Source organism: Chlamydotis macqueenii, chromosome 22 (genome assembly GCF_036417535.1).
Source record: "Chlamydotis macqueenii isolate bChlMac1 chromosome 22, bChlMac1.mat, whole genome shotgun sequence".
NCBI classification, from domain to species: Eukaryota; Metazoa; Chordata; class Aves; order Otidiformes; family Otididae; genus Chlamydotis; species Chlamydotis macqueenii.
In genome coordinates this window covers 3,827,889-3,851,302 of record NC_141577.1, presented here as the reverse complement: position 1 = coordinate 3,851,302, position 23,414 = coordinate 3,827,889, and the positions used below count along the sequence as shown (strand labels likewise).

Sequence of the window (23,414 nt, the reverse complement as noted above, 5' to 3'; positions counted from 1 at the left end):
CCGCTGGGCATAACACCTCCCACTTCTGCGAAGGTATTTTTCCAAGCTCGGATGCAAATCTCAGTCGCTTCTTTTTATGCAAGTCTGTTCACTTCTGGTGGTGCCTCTCCAAAGGACAGAATCTGTCTTTATTGCAGTTGCAGGGGAACTTCGCAGTCCAGCTGCCTGCAGATGTTCAAACGTGCCGTCCCCAGAGGAAGGGGACAGAGCGTGCAAACGGAGCGCGCTTCCACGTTGCTCTCCTTTCGTGTCCGCTCCGCTTTGCACAGCCATGCGCACTGCTCTGCTTCTGGAGGATGAGCTGAAAAACCGACACTGCCAACAGTAACGCGCTTGTTTGTTAATCCAAATTCGCATCTCCAAAGAATCCCGAGAACTTTAATTACTCCACAGTATCCCAGAATGCGTTGCCTCGTAGCAGTCACTGGGAATATATTATCCTTACACCTACAACAAAGAACCTGGAAACTGTATTCAACAGGCAAGCAAAACGGGGAATATTTTAATCAGCAAAACGAGAGGAGAGTGTTGAGGTGAGTGAAGAGCAGAGGGAAATGCTGGGCTCAGGGCTTGGTTCCTGATCCCTAAACTCTCTTCCTATGGTATTGTGAAAGCCAGGAGGAATGAACCTACCAGCACAGCTTCCTGCCATCAAGAAGCTGTGTATTAATACAGTACTGCTAAGGTAATTAACCAAATCAGACTTAGTCCAGTGCTGAAAAGGATTTCTTCCCCCAGGGATAAGCAGATGTCTCAATCTAATTATACAAGTTATTTAATCAGAACGAGAGGTCGGGTATGAAAATACCACCTCATGTGGGGGAGAGAGTTTGCAGCGCTGAAGCAGTGCAAGCGGAGGGGGGATACAAGCTCCCAAACCCATGCAGTTTCTAATGCTCTTCTGCCTTATTTCTGTACACAACGTATAACTAAGATCTCAGGATGGGAATTTGAAAAAAATCACTTGTGAAAAGAACACATGCACAGCAAAAGTTTGTTTCACTGCTTGGTATGGAAAGAAAATTCTCCTATAAATGTCACCGGTGCTTCGCCCACGCGCAGTGCTGACGCAGAGCAAACAGCTGTGTTTTGTCTGAGGCAGCCGATGACTCTGCCTGTTACCGTTTGGTTAGCCTTGCTTCACCTGGGTCAAAACCGTAACAGATGCCTAAAACCAGGCCAGTTGTCCTGTGTGCTGCAGCTGCCAGTGGGTTAACAACTGGGACCTGCGGAAAGGATGCTCGCTGTGTTCTCGGGGATGGGCAGAGCCCCTGGGCCAATGATTTTTGTGATGCACAGGTGTCTGAGAAGCAAGTGGAGAATCACGGCCCTGGGAAGCTGCGTTGCTGTCACCCGGAGCCAGCGCGCGGGCTTACTGAGCAGCCACGGGATGGGACACATGCAGGCTCCAGCCCCGGGAAGACAGAAGAACTGAATTCCTTTAATTTTGTTACGACTGAAACCCAGGTACTCCTAACGGTTGTCAGTAATTTGGTGGCATACAAGGACCTTTCCCACGTGCTTGGAGGTGGCTGGTCCCAGGTGGAGCCGTGCGGTCTCCCAAGGAGGGGCAGGAGGCTCCGGGCAGGACCACCCCTCTCTGTGCTGGCGGTGCTCGCTCCAGGCTCCTGCCCAGCTCTCACTGTTTCGCGCGTTGTGTAGATCAGGCTCTTCTCTCTTGATTTCTTCCCGACAGCTTTGTCTGCGTCTCCACTACTGCAGCCCGGTTCCTGACGCTGGCCGCAGCGTGCTGCTCCTCTGTCAGCTTGCCAGCCCCCTCCGTTTCGGGGCCAGACTGGCCAGCAGTGCCACGTTGCCTAGCGATGCATTTCTGGCTGTCCCATCTCATTAAGCTGTTGGAGCCGCACGCACCCATGGGGGAGTCGGGAGGGAACGCCGGCCGTGGCTGCGTTAATTGGCTTCTTGCGTGCGTGCGCACAGTGCCGACTCTTCCCAGGCGATCACTGACGGGCAGGGAGTTCAAATGCACAGCTGTGTGGCCACCCAGTCGCTGCTTTGGAAGCTTTGTAACTGAGAGACTGTGGGCAACACCCCCAAAATTAGGATTCTGCCCCTTTTTTGTCTGCAGGACTCTGTCCCCCTCATTTCTGCCAGTCACTTTCAGCGGCCTGGGTCCCGCTAACATACGGATGGGCATCAGGAGGCTCCTGCTCCACGTCCCAGCGGTGAGCGCTCGCGGGCTCCTCGCCGACAGGCAAGAGCCTGGCTGTTTTCCCTCGCTGTTATTCTTATGCTGCTGCCTAAAAAGTTGTCTTTCTGCCCTTCTGATGCATTAGGAGTTTAAAAAAATAGCTTATGATCGCATTGATTAAATGAGGACAGCGGAAAAATGCTGTTCAGCTGAAGATTTCCTTCCGTTATTTAAATTTACATGTATTTTTCTTTATAAGTTCCAGTGAATCTTAACCTTATATTTTGTCCAGGTTAAGTAAGTTGATGTGTTTTCTCAGCTGTGTATACATATGAAGTGGCATGTGCATCTAGAAAAAACAGGCAACCTTCACGCACTTTCTTCGATCTGAAGCGTAGAGCATCCGTTTGTACGAGCTGAATCGAAGAAATGTGGCATTTCTGAACAGGTAGTTGTAGATGAATGGGTTGTGATGTGCTGTGAGACTGAATGAAAGAGCCGAGGAAATGGAGTGCATCGGCCGCTGGAGTTTACGCAGGTATCAATTCCTTTCTTTAAGAATCTGCTCCACCTTGAGTGACTGAAACACCATCTGCCAAAGGCTGGCAGGCTCTTCCCCTCCCCAGCCCGCTGCCCTTTCCCTGGGAAGGACAGATGTGCGCATCGGCAGACGGAGCTGCCTCTGAGCGCTGCCGTGACGTGACCACCTCTGCGGACCGCCGGAGCGTGACCACCTCTGCGGACTGCAGCGAGAGTAAAGCAAGTCTCCCGGGCTGCCGCTGAGGATTTTGTTGATGAGGTTCTAGGAATTGTTGACCCAGGTAAAGTGGGACTGGGGAGAAAAGCGTCCAGAACAGTAGTAAGAGTGAAGAGGTGACACATCATTGCACCATGACTCGCGAGAACGACCGGATCCTGAGGGCCTGTTGACTGCAGTGGGAGTTTGTTGGCCCACAGCGCTGCTAAACAGAATACAAGAAATACAAGCTGTGGCGCAGATCAGAGCTCAGATGAGACAGTCCTGGAACCAGTCTGAGAAGTGCTGGGCCCTCGCCAGTGAGCTACTTGCAACACATGAGGAACAAAGAGAAATTTGACTTTGAACTGTGCTGTCCTGTATCCAGAAGACCAGTTGCATTTTCATATGCTGTATAAATAACACACTTAATTTATCACCTTGTACCTGTTCCACACCAAATACCTAAGCAATCTGCCTGTGAATAAAAAACCAGCTGCTAATGCATTGTAGGGTACCTGGCATTACGGCATGAGACCCCACGCAAAGACGTATCCGTAGTGTTGCACCAGATGACGGCATTGAACTTGTTCTTGTCACAAAGCAGGACCCGCTCCTGCCTCGTCGACCGTGCAGTCTGGCCTGACACAGACAACCTGCGTTCAGTCCTCTGACTTCTTTGGAACACAAAGTTTGTGAAAAGGAGATGAAGGAGCGGTTCTTTTCTGAGAAAACCAGCCTTGTGGAGCTGTGACTTAGTCCCTGCTTGTGAAGCTTTCTCTTCCAGAAGCAAAACTGTAAGTGTTGTTGGGAGTGATCTGCAGTCTGTCATTTCAGATGTGATGATCACTCTTTGAAAACCCAATTAATTAACATCCGTTCGCCTTGGAAGGTGAAAGGCTCGGGGTTTTTCTTTATAGGGAGCGGAAGAATGAACGTTTAAGGTAAGATACGGGAGCAAGGTTGTGATGGTAACTGGAATGTATGGCCACTGGGAGGATGGCCGCTCGGTCCGTTGTCACTGGGACCAGCAGAAACCATTCTCTGTAGACAATGCATCTCCCTAAGTCTGGTGCTGATGGGGAAGAGGGACCGCGTTCAGAGGGACAGCCCTCCTGGCAGTGGCACTGAGTGTGGCCCTGCTCCAGGCTGAAAGCAGACGTGGAATTAATGCCTCCTCCCATGCAAGTCTGGAGAGCTTTTCACTGGCGTCAGTGGCAACAGGATCAGAGTCGAGTCTTAGGGCTCTTCCCCTGGAGCTTAGAGGAGTTTAATGGAATAGTCTAAGTTGTAATTAATTGGCTTCTGCTTCTCCTGCAGGAAAGAGTTAATGAAGGCAAAGCTTGTCTGGCGAAGGGGCTGGTACGGCCGTGACTCACAGACTGAACGTCCTGCCAAGAGCAGGCTCCTCACCCTCAGCTCCTCCTGTCCCAACAGTAATAGCGCGACTCGGTCCAGCAGCCGGGCTGGAAAGGTTTGTCCCTCGCAGCACCTGCTCTTCCCGCTCAGTCCAGTGCTGTTTGTTTGTATGACACACCGTTGTCTGCCGGGTAAGGCCTTACACGTCTGGCTGTAGGACGTTGTTTCTGTGCTGCGGGTCCCCAGTAATCTCGTAAGGGCCTCTCTACAGGACTGAAGGAAGTAGAGGTTAATAGAATAATTTAGATGAGTAAGGAAATGGCCAGAGGGAGGACACAAACAGACAGACTGCTGGGAAGCAACATACAAGGAGAAGTTACTAGGTGAATTCATGAAAGGTGAGTCTTGGAATGGACCAAGTTCGGTATTTCCATCATTGAGCTTGGCTTGAAAAACGGAGCGGGAAAAATGAAATTTGTTGGTGGCATTATCCTTATAAACAGCTGTGCTCAGTGACACGCCGTCCCAGGCATGATCCTCTGTCCCAGTTGCTCACCACTTCCCTGTCTCTGGGGAGAATGAGTCCAGCAAAGAGCCACCCACAGCCTCACCTCCCTGCTGCCGACTTCCAGCCCGCGCTGGCAGGCCCCCGTTCCCGATGTGAGATGAGCACAGCAAGCGGGGGCTCCGTTTGCCGGGGTACAGGAGGGAGAAGCAGAGGTGGGCGGTCTGAAGGCTGGTGCCTGATTGCTTTTCTCCAGAAGGAGATGATCACCTGAGAAGTGAATTTCATTAAAAACTGATGTTTTCCTTCCTTCTGAGCTCTTGTCCTCTGCCTCAGTTATCAAAACAGGGCCAATGATGAATCACAAAAAGTGTAAAAATTACAACAGAGTGACAGCGCAGGCAGAAGATAGGGAGGAGTCTTGGTCTTGACGATGAGCTGAATTATTCCACTTTGAATCCAGACTGGCAAGCATAAATATATGGATTAGCACCAGTATAACGGATCAAAACCTGAAGTGGAGAGTTAAAACAAGGCATAATTTGTAGTAAAAACAAAATTACAGGGATTTGTCCCTTCATCTCCCAACCCTCGCACCTCAACCTTGCCACAAAGGAAATTTCTGCCTTCCCGTTCTTCTACATCTGTGCATTTCCCAAAACATCCCATTTTGGGTGGCCAGCCTGGGAAGCGTGGCCTGTCAATATTGAAAGACCAGCTCTGGAACTGTGCATCGTTAGAGTGACCAGTGTGGAATGGGGAGAATAAAGGAACACACCTGTCCTACACCAAATCTGTTTGGAAAATGAAAAAAAATGAACCGTTCTCCATGCAATTTTCCTTTCTCAGCAATCCAATTTTGCGGGTTGCTACGCTGGCTGTACTCAGTGCTGCAGACGCACACGAGAGCTCCTGAATTTGACCGGCTCCAGGTGTGGTGGTTCCTCAGATGCCATTGCTCACTGCACTCCGGGAAAATAACGGCTGCTTCTCCTCCATGTTCGAGTTGGTATTAGATTGACAAGATCAAGTGACGGCACAACCGTCGACACCTTTATCTGCTGTATGCATAATCTTTCTTGCTGAACCACCGCCAAACTCATCCCCAGGTCTTATCTTTTCTAAACTGAGTATTTATTCATGTGGTTGTTTTATGTAAACTGCAAAGAGCCTCATTAAATGGAAACCTTGACTCAAAAGCTTCATTATTAAGGTGGAACAGAGCTCAGAACGCACAGAGCGAAATTACCAAGCTTTTGTGTTCTCTGGGGAAGAAATGCTCAGTGCCTCGGGCACCTGATGCAGTCCAGGGCTGAGCCCTTCTGTTACCCCAGCACTCGGGGAACAAGTCTGGCTCTGAGGTGAAGGGTTTTACTGGCGGTTCTGTTCCCCAGGGCGGGCAGGGACGCCCAGCAGCGCCGCAGACGGCCGCCCCGGTCCCTGCTGAAAGAGGAGCTGTGGGGACACTGGACCCTGCTCTACTCCCACAACCCGAAAAAATCCCATTTGGCTTCTGGAGAAGGACAGAGCCAGGCGTGAGGATGGCTTGGGCGGGCAGCTGTGCACCGGCTACTGCTCCCGCTGTTGCTTTGGCTCTTGGTGCCCCCAGCACCTTCAGAGCTGGCTGACAACCTGGGAGCTCGGAGAGAGGATGAGTGTTTTGGACAAAACTCATCACTCAAGTGCTGACGTTCACTGAAGAGAAATACCAGTGTTTCGGTGCTTCCATGTTCTCATTTATATCACAAATGCTACTGAAAGAGTTTGACATGAAAGACGCACACATGGTTAAGAATGCGCAGGCAGTGAAGGCTTTTCTCTGAAGCTGGAAATTACTTCTGCACTATTTTCCCTTTCTTAGTTTGACTGAATCAGATACCCAGCCATCAGAATTGTGAAACTGATGCTTCATCAGGCAAGAGTCATGGCAGTTGGTTCCTAAACAGTGGGCAGCTGCTAAACAGGCTAAAATTAAAGAAGGTAACAAATCAGTATGGAAAAATTTGCATTTCTTCTGGAGAATCAGCTTTTCAGGGACAGTTTTTAATTCAAATCCTTCAGCAACGTTAACGTGCTTGGTGCAGAGCTGTACCCTGTCATACCTTGTCTCAAGGCACCCCGGACGGCTAATGCCACATCCATCACACGGGAAGATTAGCAAGCATCCAGTCATGTTGAGTATGAATGAAACGCGTGGCCCGCCGGCTTCGTGCCGGGTCAGCTGCTCCCTGAAGCTGCTACGTACCTCCTGAAACGCGAGGGCAGGCTACTTGTTCCGTTACGGTAGCGAGCGGCCATGATTGACCAGGATTATGTTTGTGAAAAAAGGCTGGGAAAGTTGAGAGGGACTCAATGCATCGGGACGCCGTGGTGTGGTGCACGCCGCTCAAAATCACGGTGAGCCACTTGTCGAGTTGTGCACGTGTCCGTGTTTGTGCACGTGCACAAACACCAGTGGACGTGGATGTGGGTGAGGGGTGCGAGCGTGTCATCCCTGCTTCCTCCTCGGTGTGTTAATCTGAAGGATTGCGGTGCGTGTCTGTAGATGTGTGCATGTGTATGTTTTCCTTCCCATTGTTTTGTTTGGTACTTTTAATCCCCCGGGGCGTATCTCTGAGCTGGAGAACTTTAGAGCTGATACAGCTTTCTAAAGTGGGGATTATGTAAATACATATTACGGGGCTTTCATAAATAGGGATTATTTGTCGAATACATTTGAGTGCTTCCTTTGGAGCCATTAAGGTCTGTTGTGTAAATAGGAGTTTAGTGACTGCCTAATCTAAACTTCATTGATTCAATAAAAGATCACAACAGCTTTTTTTTTGCATTCATCTTGTCCGACTAAAACTAACCATAGCGAGCAAACCCCACACATCTGCATGATTTGCTCTCTTCCTTCCCTTCCTCTCTAGTTTTGTGGTTAAAATTGCCATTGTCCCAGCCATTAACTTGTTGTTACTCACACAGTTAAGAAATCTGCAAGATACGAGAAAAGCAAAAAGAATATTTTGCCAAAAGATACAGCTCTCCAAAAAGGTGTAAAAATTTATTATCTGAGCTGTAGTCCTAGATGAAGGCCATTTAGACAAAATGCTAAAAGTTTTGGGGAAGGCTGCCTCTCCTCAGGGGAGTCTCACACTGACAGAGTTTACTCTGACAGGGCTTGGCTGTTGGATTCCTCCCAGCTGACGGCGTGTGCTGGTATCTTTCCTTGCTGCAGGAATGCTGCAAACCCACCCGTCGCAAGGTTCCATCAAGTTGTTCCACCTGATGTCTGAGATGATGCCCGGCCACTAACAGCAGCTGGCTTCGCTCGGCGCTGAGTGCGGGAGCCCCGGCCCCAAGGCGCAGTTCCACCATGACCAGAGGCGCTGCGGTGTGCCAGGGCCGCTCCCCTCCCGGACACCCCGGCTGCCGGCGTTGCTCACGGTGCAGACGCTGCAGAGGGAACGGCAGCGTCCCTTCCCAGGAGTGCCCACAGTGTGCTTGGAACTGGGCGCCTCCTGAAGAAGTGAGCCTGGTCCTGTTCAAAGAGAGACTGCCACCCAAAAGGACTTTCTCTCCTGAGAAGACTGTCGGGGCGACCGTGACCTTGTCTTCCCGATGGGATGGACTCCAGGGCGTGCAGTTGCAGGGTGAGAGCCTCTCCTGTAACTCTGTTGGTTGGCAGTTGCTGTCTCCTGGACCCATGGCTCTTGGAATCCTGCTCATCTTTTTTTGCAAACTGATTTTTGTGTTCTGCGTGGGAGCCTTGCTGACCTGCAGGTAGAAGCAGCAATGTCTTTGTTGTTTTAGCTTGGAAGCAAAAGCAGTCCTAACCCCTGCTGAAGCCCCTGCAACACACTTGAATTCGCTGGGCCAGACAGGGTTTGGCCGATAAGCGAGGGCAGGACATCGCGTGCTCCCTTCGTGGGCTGTTGGTAGATTTGTTGCTCCGCAGCATCACTCCAGGACAGCCTCCCAGCCTGCAGCAGGGCGGAAAAGAAAGCTGGTGCTGCTCAACCCCAATAAAACTGAGGGCTGGAGGGATTCCCCCGGCTCCGAGCCCCTCCTGCTCCGGTGCATGGATTCCCCTGCTACACCTGACGGCACTGCAGTGTCAGGCGTTGCCGATCCCTCTGGATTTACAGATAGGAGCTGAACCTAAACTGGGAAAGGGGTAGAGGGGGAACACACCCGTGCCTCCAGCAGAAAACTGACAGGGAGGATTCCTCCAGCTCCTCCGGGACAGGCTTCCAGCCACGATGTCCTGACACGACCCAGCCCCTTGTCGCAGATCATCCCCAAGCGACGGCGAGCCCGAGCGTCCCTGTGGCCTGGCCGCGGTGAGGGGAGCACAACACGCGCTGCAGAGCCATCGTCGCCCCTGCTGTGCACAGCGGTTCAGGCTCCGCTTTCCTCTGCGCCGAGCTTGCCTCGTCGCTTCAGCCCTCCCACCAGCCTCGGGCCCAGCCGCGTGAGGCAGGTTTTGATGCTGCCACAGTCACACAGAGAATGAATCGTATCGAACATTGTTTATTCCTTGAAGAGGGAATGGACTGCATGCCAATATTCCTGGTAAAGCATAATGAAGGGATTGGCTTTCGCTAGCAAACTTGGATGCCCTCCTATAGGGATTTGCTGGATGATACGGCTCTGGAAAAGCTATGTAAAAATAAAGATGCAGATAATAAAAATAATTTTTAGAAAAAGACAATTTCAATGTACTGAAATACTGACAGGGTCTTTCAAATGGCACTCCTCAGTAGCACACCTCAGCGGAGATTGGGGACACCAGGAACACGAGAGTGCGCATCCAGCTCTGCAAGCCGGGGCTTATTCGGAGGGATCTTAACCCTTCCCACCAACTCTGCTTGGAGTCAGCACTCTCCTTTGCTTTCACCTCCTTCACGCTGTTTTACAAAAGAGACACTTTGCCACCTGGCTCTCGCTTCTGGAGTTGGAGTTGCTGAGGAAGGTGTTAAATGGGAGCTTCTCACCCTCCTCTGCTCTTAGCCGGTTCCAGTCTCTAAATTCCACTTTTATTAAGCAACGCAAGCCCAGAGCACAGTCTGGGCACAGTGCCTTGGTTTAAAAAGATCACTTGATCAGGCATCAACCAATACTGCTGTGTGAACGGTCCGCGGTGGGGACCTCGGTTATCGCACACAGTGTGTTTTCTCCTTCGGTGACTTCTGAAATACATAAACTGATAGAAGTTAGAGATGCAATCCAGTCCCCAGCCTTTGGAAATGATTCATTTCTGCTAATGATTTACTGATTTACACACGGCATGTTTTGCATAAAGTTGGAGCTGGGCGCATTTATTCATTGTGATTCCCTTAAAAATGGATATAAATATCAAAAGCAATTGGCTACCAAAAATTTGAATATTATGGCACTGCATCATGGAGAGTTGACAAGAATATGAGTCCAGGTCAGAAAAAAAAAATACAGAAAATGCTTAAACAAGTGCGATATTTTACAGCATGTCACTGAATCATCTGAAAGGGTTGTATTCATTACAAATGTATGCAAAGTTTGCAAAGGATTCCTCAGGAAAAAAAAAAAAAAAAAAAAGATGAGACCATTATTCTCCTAATGAAATACGCTCCACGATCTGGGAAACCCATCTGTCCTGCCTCTCTCTAGGGCTGTACGCCCGAAAAGAGATACGGGGTTCAGTGAAAGGAACCACTGGCACATCATTCCCCAGCCAGAAGTGCACACCTTCAGTCCCAAACTTGTCACTTGTGGCAAGAACAGTGCAAAACCGAGCTGCCAGCAGCAAGATGCGTCACTCTCATGGCTGTTCGTTCCGTGATTCGGCGAAACAAGGGCCAGCGTATCCCCAGCCCCGCAATGCGATGCCTGAGCCCTTGCGATGGGGCAGCAGCGATCCTACCGCTGATGGTTTGGCCCTGGGCCACCAAAGGGCAGGAGGAGAGGGGAGAGAGGGACTTCTGCAGCCTGGCGTGATCCCACCCAGCCAGCAGCTCCAGGGCCTGGGCAAACCGGGGAGAGGGTCCGGTGTGCATCAGACCGGAGCAATGACGGGGCAGGCACCTTGGTGGGTGCGTGTGGCACCTTCGCCCTGCCATCCAACAGCACCAGGGGCTTGGTTCCCCACTGCCGTCATCGCCAACGCTGGCTCTGCAGTGCCAGCGTGTAGGGCTGGAGTCACCCGGGTCCAGATCGGTGCTCTGCTGCACCGACATGGCAGAGCGCCTTCAGCGCCGAGGGAAGGGACGTGGCGCGCCTGGCCCGGGAGGCAGCAGCTGACGTCCTCAGCAGCGGAGAGCCACCCTGCCCGGGCGCCTCCTCTCTACTGGGAGCGAGCAGGGCATCTGTGCGTGGCCATTGACATGTCACGCGCGTACGCGTATTGATCCGATGGTTCATTGTTCACCCAAGCCCTTGGCAAAGGTCACTGTCGCTGCTCCCGTGTTACAAATGGGAGCACGGAGGCGCAGATTAATTTCAGAAGTGATTAATGTTCCTGGTGCCCATCCGGATTCACTCTGGGCCTCTGGTCCCAGATGAAGTCTGGAGCTGGGTTAATTAAGGTGTCCCTCGCCCCCTCCCAGCACTGCCAGACACGTCCGTTGCTCCTTGTCCTTGTCTTTTCCCACAACTCCTCCACCCTTTATCCCGTGCCAACCCTCAAACCGGCTCAGAGACTCGCCTCCGAGGCTGCTCCCAGGACCCACATTTCCCGTGACGCCCAGACGATCCCAGATCCTCATTTCTGGGCCCTTGGCTCACCCCTTTGGGGTGCTCAGGAAAGAGCCCCCACCTTCCCCACGTCCAGGGGCTGACTTAGCCAAAAGGGTAAATCGGGGCTCTCCGCGTCCGCAAAGTTCGTCATTTCTGCGGGGTTCACTGGCCAGGAACCAGTGCCCACGGACCAGCCCCCGCACGGCGGCGGCGGGAGGCCGCGCTCCCCACTGCTCCGCGGCGGCCCGGAGCCCCCCGGGCAGAGGGGACAGAGGCGGCCGCGGGCCCGCCCGGCGCCCTGCGAGGCACAGGGGTTGTGGGGCAGGCTCTGCGGCGCGGGGCGGGGCGCAGCGGGCCGGGCCGTACCGGGCCGTACCGGGCCGTCGAGGCCGGCCGGCTGCCGCGCCGAGCCACGCGCTCCCGCGCCCCCGCGCTCCCGGCGCGGCCCACGTGGCCGAGGGCCGCTCGGCATGAATGAACCGCTCTCCGCCAATCGGCGGCCGCTCCGCCGGCGGCCGCGGGCGGGCTTCCCCCCTCCCCTCCCCGCCGAGCGCCTCCGCCGGCCAATCCCGAGGCGGCGGCCCCCCGCGCCGCGCCGGCCAATGGCGGCGGGGAGCTCGGGGGCGGCCTCCCCGCTGGCCGGCGGCGCCCTATGGCGGAGCGGCGCGGGCAGCCGGTGGCGGCGGGCGGGCCAATGGGGCGCGGGGGCGGGGCCGGCGAGCGGCGCCCCGGCGCGCGGCTCTAAAGCGCGGCGCGGGGCGGCGCGGCGCAGACGGGCATGGCCGCCACCGCGCAGTACCTGCCGCGCGGCGCCGCGCTGATGCACCCCGACGGGGACCGGCTGCACCAGGGCACCACGTACCGCGAGGTGCAGAAGATGATGCACCACGAGTACCTGCAGGGGCTGGCCCCCGCCGCCGCCGGGCACGCCGTCGGGCTGGCGCACCACCAGTGGCTGCCCAGCGCCGGCACGGACTGGGGCAGCGGCGGCGGGGGAGGCGGCGGCGGCGGCGCGCACCTCCCGCCCGCCGAGCACGGCAAGGGCGGCCCGGCGGGGCCCCGCGAGGAGCTGCCGGCCGCCGCCTTCCATCACCGCCCGCACCTGGTGCATCCGCCGGCGGCGGCGGCGGGCGGCGCGGCGGGCGGCTGGGCGCAGGGCGGCGCGCACCACCTGCCGCCCATGTCGCCGCCGTCGGGGCAGCCGCTGCTCTACGCGCAGCCCTACGCGGGCCTGAACGGGATGCTGGGCCCGCCGGCGCCCGCGCTGCACCACGGGCTGCGCGACCCGCTGGGTGCCGAGGAGGCGGGCGCGCACGAACTGGCGGCCTCGCCGCCGCCGCTGGGGCCGCCCGAGCCGCCGGACGAGGACGCGCCCAGCTCCGACGACCTGGAGCAGTTCGCCAAGCAGTTCAAGCAGCGGCGGATCAAGCTGGGCTTCACGCAGGCCGACGTGGGGCTGGCGCTCGGTACCCTCTACGGCAACGTCTTCTCGCAGACCACCATCTGCCGCTTCGAGGCGCTGCAGCTGAGCTTCAAGAACATGTGCAAGCTGAAGCCGCTGCTCAACAAGTGGCTGGAGGAGACGGACTCCAGCTCGGGCAGCCCCGCCAACCTGGACAAGATCGCGGCGCAGGGCCGGAAGCGCAAGAAGCGCACCTCCATCGAGGTGGGCGTCAAGGGCGCCCTGGAGAGCCACTTCCTCAAGTGCCCCAAGCCCTCGGCGCACGAGATCACCTCCCTGGCGGACTCCCTGCAGCTGGAGAAGGAGGTGGTGCGGGTCTGGTTCTGCAACCGGCGGCAGAAGGAGAAGCGCATGACGCCGGCCGGGGTCCCGCACCCGCCCATGGAGGACGTTTACGCACAGGCGGACACCTCGCCGCTGCACCACGCGCTGCCCGCCGCCGTGCAGTGACTGCCGGGCCCCGCCGCGGCCCCGACGGCAGCGGCGGCGGCGGCGCGGGCGGCGGGGGACGCGCTTTAATTTATTCCTCAGACTGGCCGGCCCGCGCCCGCTCCGCGCCCCGCGCTGCGTGCGCCGGAGCCGCCCGCGGCCGCAGCAGCAGTAGCCAAAGGTTTGCCGTCTCTAATTTATTCCCCTCCTCGCGTGGCCGCCGGGGCGGCCCCGGTCCCGGCGCCCCCCGCCCGCGGGCCCCCCCCCGCCGCCCCCCGGCCCGTACCTATTTATTTTCCGACCGCGCGCGGGGCTCTTTCTCTCTCTTTCTCTCCCCCCGCCGTCGGCGGGTTGGGTCCGGTCCGTCCCCTTGGGTTTCGGTTTTTTTTTTTTTTTTTTTGTTTGTATCTTTATTGCAAAACCGCTGTAGACTGCGAGGGTACGTTTCTATTTATGTTATAGTAAATATTTTATTACTCGCATAAACCATTTACCCAGGAACCGGTCTCGTGTCGTCTTTGCGGCCGCCCGGGGCCGCTCCCTCGCCGCGCATCGCCCCGGGGCGAGCCCCTCGCGTTCACCCCCCCCCCCCCCCGACCCCCTCCCCGCCCCGGTGCCGGGCGGCTGCGGGTCCCGGGCGGCTCTCCCCGCACCCCGGGCGGCGCGCGGGCTGTGCCGCCGCCCCGCGTCTCCGGTCCCGCGGTCCCTGCCGACGGCAGCGCGAAGGAAGCCCGAGCGTGACCGTCCTCCCGCAGAAGTACCGCACCGCAGGGGCGCAGCTGAAGAAGATCCCCCCTCTCTCCCCTCAAACCACGCTCCCGGGCTTTCTGCCGTCACCGGTTGTCCCTTTCCTGGGTTCGCGCCCTCGTGTTCCGCGGTTGTGCCAAGAATAGCTGCAAATGTCGTTGTCGCGCTCTCGTTCTGCAAGCTCCCGCTCGCATCCCTGCCCCGCGCATCTCCTCTCTCAGCGGGGCGAGGAAAATCGCGCGTGGGGATCGCCTTTGCCCCTGCAGCTCCTTCGATTCCCCCCGCGTTTTGCGCGGCGGGAGAACTCCCGAAGCGTGCCCGTGCAGAGCTCTGCGCCGCTGAAATGCCGAGTCGAGAGCGGGTAGTAAAGCACCGAATTCTTTCTTCTTGTTTGGCGGAGAACTCGCTGGTGTGGTGGAATAACTGGCACTTGCTAGTTTCCCTGCTTAACTCTCGGTGCAAATTCCGGGCTGTGAGAACAGCAAACTGAAAAGGGATTTTCTAGTGATAGCACCGCATCCTGCACAGGAATTTGCATATAATTTATATATATTTATATATATATATACATTTTGTAGCTTACACCTGAAAATTTGTACAGGAAAAATTCTTCTCTTCGCTGCAGTTTGATTTTTGTTGCATTTTGTGCCTTTGGGGCTTGTGTAGAATACTTGCCTAAGCAACAATGCGTTTGCCATAGGTGATGTTTATAAATTATCGCGTTCTCGGTGCCTCGTAAAATGCAGGTGTTCTACATCAGCTGATACAAACCGGCAGTCCTCCTTCAAAATTCTAGTAAAGTGGTCTTGGAGGTTTTAAAATCAAGTCACTCGGAGCAGTTATTCCATTAAGTGCTGTGTCTGAGGCACGTCAAGAAACGGTTTGCTCTGTGGTACCGGTGAGCTAGCGTGTGCTGCGGTTCCGTGTGTTCATAACTTTCCTGGGCGTGCAGAGCGTCGTAAGAAATCGCACTGAAAGGGTTCGGTGTGCGTTGTGCGTTTCGTCAGCTTTTGTTACAGACTCTGCTTCCTTTTTTGTCACCTGGTGTCTGTAGAAGAGCGCAGAATTGTAGGGCTGCTGTAGAGACCCCGAATGCCGAAAGTTCTGCCGTATTTACCGAGTATTTTCTGGTTTCTAAATAGCTGAGCGTACGCAGCAGCTTAGATGATGCACTCCAGTAAAAAAGAAGTAAAGGAGCGTGATTCAAGGGTTTGAGTCAATGTATCGTGAAAGCGTTTAAATTAATTTTCAACTCCAAAAATCTTTCCTTAACCATTCTTCTGTGTGTTTCGCACACACGTGCCGTTGTGTTTGATGTCCGGTAGCCCTCTAACTCTGCAGCCTTCACTCAGGAATTTCTGCGTGACAGTCAGGCTTTGAGGGAAGAAGAAACAAAATCAGAAATTGAACAGAATAAGTTTTTTATTTTTTTTTAAAGAAAACAAACTCTTGTTTTGCATTGAATGATTAATTGTACTGCTTTTCTATGCCAGGAATGGTTTCGGTAGCCTCTTCGCTCTGGACTAACCTGGCTGGCAGACACTGTTTATGCTGATAACGTGGAAGGGAAGGGTCAGTTTTCACGTTGCGTTCTCGTAATGGATGAGATGCGCTGTGAGCGCTGGGGAGGGCGAGCACCCTTGAGTTGTTCGGTTTGTCAGATTGTATAAGGCGCTGGCAGCCCCGCTGCCTTAGCTCTTTCGTGCTGTTGAGCAGCAAAAATAAAATACACTTTATATATCTTATTTCTGCAGCGCCGCAGCGCTCAGCCGTTCTAAAAATCAAATGCCCCAAAGGTTTGCCTCTCTTAGAAGAACTTGTTAGTTTTCTTGGTCAAGGATTAAATAGCAATTAGTGCAGGGAGACTTGATTATTTTTTTTTTTTTCTTTTTTTTCTTTTGGCGGTGGTTGTTTTTCACTGAAGTGAAAGTACGAGCTGGTACAACCACATCAGCAGCAGAGCACAGGAAGGCAGGACTGTGATGTTGGTACGTGAAGGAAAAGCAGATGCACAAATAGTTGTTTGGTGGTGCGCAAATGAAGTCAACAGTAGAATACGCAGGGCAGGAGGTGTGGGTAAGGAAAGGAGTCGCGTGCGTTACCAGCATCCGAGGGTCTGGGTCTGCACGGATGCAAAGCCCTGCCCCGCACCCAAGGACGGGGGAGCTGGGGCTCGGTGCTGCCGGCAGCGCCCGGCCCCCGCGGGCGCTCTCCGGGCGGTGCGGCTGCGGCGCTGGCGTGGGCGGTGGCCGGGCCCTCGGCCGCGCTCTCCTGAGCGTGGCCTTGCCCACACCAGGCCTGGGCGGCTGGAGCAGGGTCTCGGGCTGTGGCGGTGACGGGGGGGTCTCTGGCCAGCTGAGGCCGTGGGCGTCGGGCTGCACTCAGTCCCTGGGTGCCCGCAGAAGGGCGCGGGGCTGCACGGTGCCTTCTCCATCCTCATCCTCGCTGGCGCAGAGCAGCCTGCCTGTGCTCTCCGGTACCCGGCAGGGCAGCGGCACTTTGCAGATGCTGTTGTCTTTATAAATTGGTTATCAGCAGTTTTAGGAAATCACTGTTCTCTGTAAGGCAGACAACATTCAGCAGAGTATCGCTTACTTTTTTTTCTCTTTCTGTTCTTAAAGGTGGACAGTGGCTGCTCAGCTTTCCCGGGTGCTTAGGAAAAGGTTGTGGTGTTCCAGTGCCCAACTTTCTTTTCAGATTCCTTAAAGAATTACTGCTGCTGCTTGCAAGAGCAGGGAGCACTTGCCCTGTAGTGATGGCAAGAGTGACCACAGCCCAGCAGTTTGCCTCGCTGGGCGCACGCACACACGGTTATTGATGCTGTAGTCATCTTCGGCTTTCGACAGAACCTGCTCTCCTCTGCTAACCGCTCTCCCCTCGGAGCCTGATCCCAGCGACGTGCCGGCGATGCAGACTGCCCCCGAACTGAAGCAGCAGGCAAACGCTCTCATCTCTTTTCCTGCAAATTTGGAGCAGCAGCGTTAACACCTTGGGATCTTGCTCCTCACGCTGCCCATCCCCGCCTGCTCTCTCTCCCAGAAGGAGAGATTTCAGCACCGGCTGCTCGAGCGTATATTTTAATTGTGTGCTAATGTTTGCATATATTTAAATTCTGTGCTAGTGCTGCTGTGGTTTGGTTGGAGCCAGATCAGCCCCGGGAAAGCTCAGCGCTGGTATTTCACAGGTCCTGGAAACGGGCTTGGCTGGTGCGCCCGGGGCAGAAGCCCACGGCTGTGGAGCTGCTCCTCCTCAGCTGCCTCCTGCGCTTCCTTACAGCCGGGAGGTTCAGCATTGGCACATCCCGGCCAGCAGACTCCGAGCCGTGCTGGAGCTTGTCGCGTGTTGGGGGGAGCGCAGGCTGTGGGGGTCTTGCCGGGTGCCCTGCCCTGGGAGCAAAGAGCGAGCTGAGAGGGAGGGGGGGCTGCTTTTGTTTTGGTGTAAAATGCTGATTGTCCATAGATGAAAGGGTCTGGTCTCGCTAAGATTGATGTTGCTGCTTAGAGAGACCTGGCCCAAGGGAGCCTCCGGAATGGGGCAGCTCCAAAGAGCAGCTCCAGGCGTGCACCAGTGAACGCGGTGCGGGCTCCCGTCAGCGTCGTCGCTCTGTTGGAGACGTATGTGCGCGCGTAGGAAGCACACGGAGAAGGAGCTCGTTAAGTCTTTGGTGTGAACTCCCCCTGCGCTTCGCAGAGCTGGTTTACAGGCATTCAGCAGCTCTGCCGCTTGTTCTTTGCTGCGAGCGTAACTGTGTGCGCGCGCACGGCTCTCACCCGGGCACAGGAGCAGGAACGGAGCCAACTGCGCTTAATCAGGTGTTTTCCCTCATCGTTTGTGTAAACTCTAGCTGTGAAGGTTCCCTGGTTTCAGTTTGAACTGAGGAGACCAGGCTTCTCCGGGTAACCCCCCGTGCCGGGCGTGGGAACCGCAAGGTTGCGAAGGCAGCGTTGAAGCATGTGGTACACGAGATGCAGTGTGCGTGTTCGCTCAGACCTCATGAATATTTCATGCTTCCTGATGTCGCGTTATTCTTGGTGTTGGTCAAAATGGGTGCTGGTTCTGGTAAGCCGTGCAGGGGTGTGTTAGTTACACCAGTGCTCCAGCTCATACGCTGCTGAGAGCGCTGGCTGCAGAGGAGAATGCTGTCCGTGCCAAACCTTAAAGACTTTTTTAATTTATTTTCCTCTTTACCGCCTTTCTTCTGGGGTATTCTGCCCAATAAAGGCATCTGTGCAACACCTCCAGCACCCAGGTCGTGTTTCCTTGCGGCCACGTTGACTCCTTGCAGCTCCACGGAGGGCAATCGCTTCTGATGACTGGTTATCGTTCTTCCAAGTCCTTTTGCTTTTTAATCCCTGCGGCAGCTGCTCTGGGGCCAAAATGGACCGCAGTCACCGCAGCCAAAGAATGATCTTTCTCTCCTAACATTTCCAAGCTAGCTTTTCTGTCAGCGGGTTTTGGAAAGCGGATGGCTAGCTGAAGCTGCTCCACTCCCTCAAAAGTGAATGACGGAACAAAAATCTTCTTGCAGATGTCACGTATGCGCGTAGGGGCTGTCAGATGCTCCGTGGAAGTGCCTGCTCCTCACTAGGGGATGGAGAGAAGCTATGAGAAAGCCAACGGGCATTTTTTTATTTCACTGTAGGTTTTTTTTCTCTATGGAAATCTGCCTGTGGTTTTTCATTACCCGGAGCTCAGTGTGTATCAGTAGGTCTCGCTCACCCCGGAGGTGTGTGGCTTTGAGATTATGCTGGATCTTAAATTTGTAGCTAGCCAAAACTCTGGGAAACAAATCTGATTTACACATTTGCATCTTTTGCAGTCATTTGCATGATTGGTTTTAAGGAGTCAGGCCACTGCATCAGATGTCTATGTGGGTTTTTTTAAATATATAATTAATTTTAAATTGGAGATGTTTTTTCAGGCATATTTAAGACAGATACAGACAAAAGTAGTGATGGCTTTTTGAGTAAATCAACAGAAGTGTGGGCAGTGAGAGAGGTGTGGTACAGAAGGACAGTTACCAGGTTTGCTACAAGGGAGGCTTTCCTCTAAAGCAGTTTCGGAACGCCTGGATTTTGCTCCCAAATCTCCTGTTAATTCCCTTGAGGACTATGAGGAATGGTTTGGGGTTTTTTCCAGTGTTTTTACTTCTCATGAAGTGATGCAATAAATCATTCCTGAAGTTGCAAGGCTTAATTTCCACGGAGTGCTGAGAGGACCCCAGCCGAAAGAGCCGCAGCGGTGGGAGATGCTCGCTGGCCAGCAGCCTGGACCGCGTGGTTTGCGGAGGGCTCGCTGGGCGCTCCAGAGGAAAGAGCGTTTCCACGGGCCGGGCTCGCCGCACCGCAGGGACACGAGAGCGGCTCTCCCGCTTCCCCCTCTCTCGCTAGCCTGCATACGGGGGTTTTCCTGGTCTGACCCTGCCGCCCCAGGGCTGTGCGGAGCAGGACACACTTGCTGCACGTTCTGAGGGTAAGTGCTGCCTCCCGCATCACCCGCCGCTGAAGCCGTCTCCAGCAGCCCCGTGGAGCTCCAGCTCGTGATGACAAGCACGGCCGAGCGCCGTCTCTCTGGCTCCCGGCTGACTTGCGTCAGCACAGCGTTATTTTTGCTCACATAGCCTGTGGTGTGTATCTGGCGGAGCTGTCTGGAGGAGCATCGCCGTGCCGTGCCGGCTGGCCCTTGTCCCCTGCCCTCTCTCCCAGCCAGGGGGGTGTCCGGGTGCAATTTTGAGTTTCTTTTCTTCGGGACCGAGGTCCGTGTCCCTTACGCTGTCCTGTCCTCTGCAGAGTTCCAAGAGCCAGCAGCTGGCGAATGCTGGGTGCTCAGCGCAGTTTTAATCACGGCTCTTCTCATGCCTTAGCACAGTCTCGGGTGCCGGAGCACTATTCAGGAGCAAAGGGATGAAATCTCTTGCCAAACCTGACCTCGTGCGTTGCTTCCCTCGTCATCCTCCCGCGGCGTGCTCCTGAGGCTCGCCTGGCTGAGGCTCGCGGGATGCGCTGGAGCGGGGAGGTTTGGGGCTCTGAGCCGCTGTGCCTCAGCCCCGCGGCGGCGGGGGGAACCCGATGGGCAGAACCCCAACAGGCGTGGGAGCGATCCGACAAACCATCATCGCAGGAGAGCCTTGTGTCTTGTGGTTCAGGCTACAAATCACCACAGGGCCTGGGCTTTGTTGTTTTTTCTTTCTTTCAACTTTTTCACTTCAGAGAATGGAGCTGGCATCGTCTGCGGCCGTCTAGTGGGAGGAAACGAGGGGTTTGCTGAGCCCCGGGAGAAACAGGCTGAGCGGCCCATGTGCCCGCCGAACTTCGGTGTGGAGGACGGTGATTCCTCAGCAAACACGGGCAAGCAAAAGGCAGCAGGCGTTGCGGCGCTGGATTCCTTGTGTCCTGTCCTGCTCTCAGGTATGTGTGAGAGTCGTGCTCTCGTTCATGAGGGCTGTGGCACAAAGATTTGCTCCCCGTAGGAGGATTCTTAGCTCTTTGTGTTCCTTAAAATTACTTCATTTACTCTCAGCAGCAACATGCAATTTCATGTTGGAATTAGAACATGTAACAACTTAGCTGGTCCCTAGCAGAGCTTGCCACTTCTGACTGCAGCGTCTGTGACAGTCTGTCCTCAAGAAGCCTGTTACCCGTGTGTGGAAGAAGAGAGTTTTCTCAGCTTTGGAAGCATCCCACAGCTGGCTCTCGCTTCCTTAACCGTGCTGGGTGCCAGATTGTTCTGCTGCGGGCGCTTTGCAGCCCCTGGGCCGTGGCGATCGGCACAGGGCTGTCCCCCTCGCCTCGCCCCCACCAAAGGTGCAGCCAGCGACGTCTTTTGCTGCAACCTGGAAAATGGCTGCGCTCACCAGAAATAAAAAAAAACCTGAAACTGTCCCCAGAGTCACTGAGACGCGTTTGCTCGTCTCATGGTGTGTTTGCCCTAAGTATGCTTTTGAAGGGCAAGAGCAACAGGCAGATCTCCGTTGGGTTCGTCAGGCAGCGCCGCGGTCTGATGGGTACGTGCACCCTGACGCTTGCCCTGCGTTTCCTTTCCTCTCGCTGTTTGTTTTCGGCCGTTTCTTCCGAGTGTAGGTGGCAAAAACAGAGCGCTCGGCGATACTTTGAACGTATTTGTCATCCCGCGTGCTCCCTCGCGGTGGTCACCTCCTGGCGCCAGGTTTGGGGGGAGCTGGGAGAGCCGAGCGGCACGCAGGGCGGTTGGGAGAGCCGAGCGGCACGCGGGGCGGTTGGCGGAGCCGGCGCCGCCGGGCAGAGGTGGGAGCCCGCAGCTTCGGCCGCGCTGCCGGGGCAGGGGCTGGCGGTGACCCCGGGGAGGGGGCCGGGGAGCGGCCTCGCAGGCTGGCCCAGCCTTGCTGGCGCTGGGGACAGGCGCAGGTCGGCGGTGTTAAGAGGGAGGTGTTGAATCGATACCTGGAGCGTTTGATATTCTGCGTAGTGGAACACTTGTTATGTCTTTAATTACTATTTCTAAAAGCACCAGGGGATGGAAAGCAAAAGGCAGGGGGTGATCAATTGGGCATGAAACCCTTGTTATTGATCACCTTTAACCTCTGCTTAAACTAATGACAGAGCTACCATTTAACTGTCCCCAGGCACAAAGCGCATCAATTGTACAAGTGCCACATAAATCACCGTGGGCGCAGGGCCTCGCCGAGCGGCCCGGGAGCCGGCGGGGAGGGCGAGGGTCCCAGGCCGGGCCGTGCTGCGGGAGCACCCTCGGCTGTTGGCTCAGACGGGCGCTGCTCCGGGAACTGGTACTGCACACAAAAAAGCTCCCGTGTAGTGCAGGGCTGCAGAAATGACAGTGTTTCCTCTGCCTGTGTCTTTCCCCAAAGAGCTAAAAAAAAGATTTGTGCCATGAAAGATCCCGTTGATGCCTGCTCCTGACCTCCAGCTACCGTGGCTGGGGGATGGCCGCGGAAGCACGGTGAGTTTGCAGGCGGAAGGACAGACGGGGCTTGGGCGAACCGATGATCCCAAATCCGAGCGAGTATTGGAAGCAGCGGAGTTTGAGGAAGGAGTGACGTAGGCTGGGCACGGTAAGGATCACCTTTTCCCATCTGCCTTCAATTGGCTTCCTGACTCATCACCTGTACTGGAACTGCCCTTTCTGTTTGGTACAGGAATTAAAAAAAAAAAAAAGTGCAACTGGCAGCAGAGTGAAGTCAGCTCAGCCTTTCCAGATAACAGCAATAATATTCATTAACATTCAGTCTACAAATTATCCCTTGAAACCCCAGCCTGGAGCTTTGCCAGTTTTCAACACAAAACGATGTTGTCTGCTACATTTCCAGCGTGGCAGCGTTTCCAGGGCTGTGTCTGACATATGGCATCGCAGAGCTACCGGCTGCACATCCTGCCGTGCGCGGGGCGAGGGGCTGCGCCCTGCCTCTTCAAGGGAGTGCTTGTATTTCATTAGAACAGGATGGCTGCTCTGCAAATTCAGTTCCCCAAAGGGTTAGAAGGTGATCTTTTCCTTGATGTTCCCCACTCGTTTTGGCAAAAGCAGTGGGCTTTTTCCGCAGCTTTCAAAAAATTGTTTGTTTCCAGAAACGGTTTTGTAAGCATTCACACTGAGCCCTGGGTACGGGAGGTAGGGAAAAAATCTCAGCAACTGGGAAGAATCCCACTGAGCAGCGTGTCTGCGTTCATCCCTCTCAGAAAGCTCTCGGGATTACTCCAGTCTCCCCGGGGACAAGGAGAAGGTCCCTTCTCGGCTGTTCGACGGGCTGGCCGCAGCGTGATGCTGAGCGCATCCTCCGCCCGCGCCGCGTTGCTGTGTGCGTCCCGGGAGAGCTTCCGCAGGAGACCGCGGGTTAATGCGGGCTTTGCCTTTGTGCTGCCGCTTGGAGGGTTTCTGCTGAAACCTTAAAAATCATTTGGGTGTCCTCATCCATCAGCTATTGGAAACATTATTGATAATAAAATCATTCCTCCCTTGGTCCCTCTGTTTCCCTTTTTTCTCTGCTGCAGATGCTGTAATTTGTCACCGCTGTCCCCCGAGACGCTGAGAGACTGGCAGCTGCCCAGGTGCGGCGCAGGAGTGTTGCAGACGCAGCATCGTGCAGCACACGCGTACGTGGCAGGGCCGCGGCTGCGGGACGGTCTGACCTGGCCCTGGGGAGGCTGAGCAGCCGTCCTGCCTCTCCCTGCGCTCGAGCTCTGCGTGGGCCAGGCTGGGCTGTGCCAGCGGGACCCCGCGCTGGGGTGTCACAGGTTGGGGTCTGTGATGTACCTCGTCCCCTCAGCCCTGGGTGCTCCAAGGGGACCTGGACGGCCTGTGGGTGCCCAGGTAGGTCTGCTGGCCCTCGGGCTGTAGA

The 23,414-nt window shown here is 55.2% G+C and overlaps 1 protein-coding gene across 1 annotated transcript; it reads left to right on the top strand.

Annotated features, from left to right (window-relative positions):
* The first annotated feature begins 12,226 nt into the window (after window positions 1-12,226).
* POU3F1 (POU class 3 homeobox 1) lies at window positions 12,227-13,518 on the top strand. Its single transcript, XM_086765129.1, has one exon. The coding sequence runs from the start codon at window positions 12,227-12,229 to the stop codon at window positions 13,358-13,360; it is 1,134 nt and encodes a 377-aa protein (XP_086621255.1). The 3' UTR covers window positions 13,361-13,518.
* The last annotated feature ends 9,896 nt before the right edge of the window (window positions 13,519-23,414 follow it).

Bases quoted from the DNA above. Each gene is read 5' to 3' on its own strand.
- POU3F1 (XM_086765129.1), top strand. From the start codon at position 12,227: ATGGCCGCCACCGCGCAGTACCTGCCGCGCGGCGCCGCGCTGATGCAC.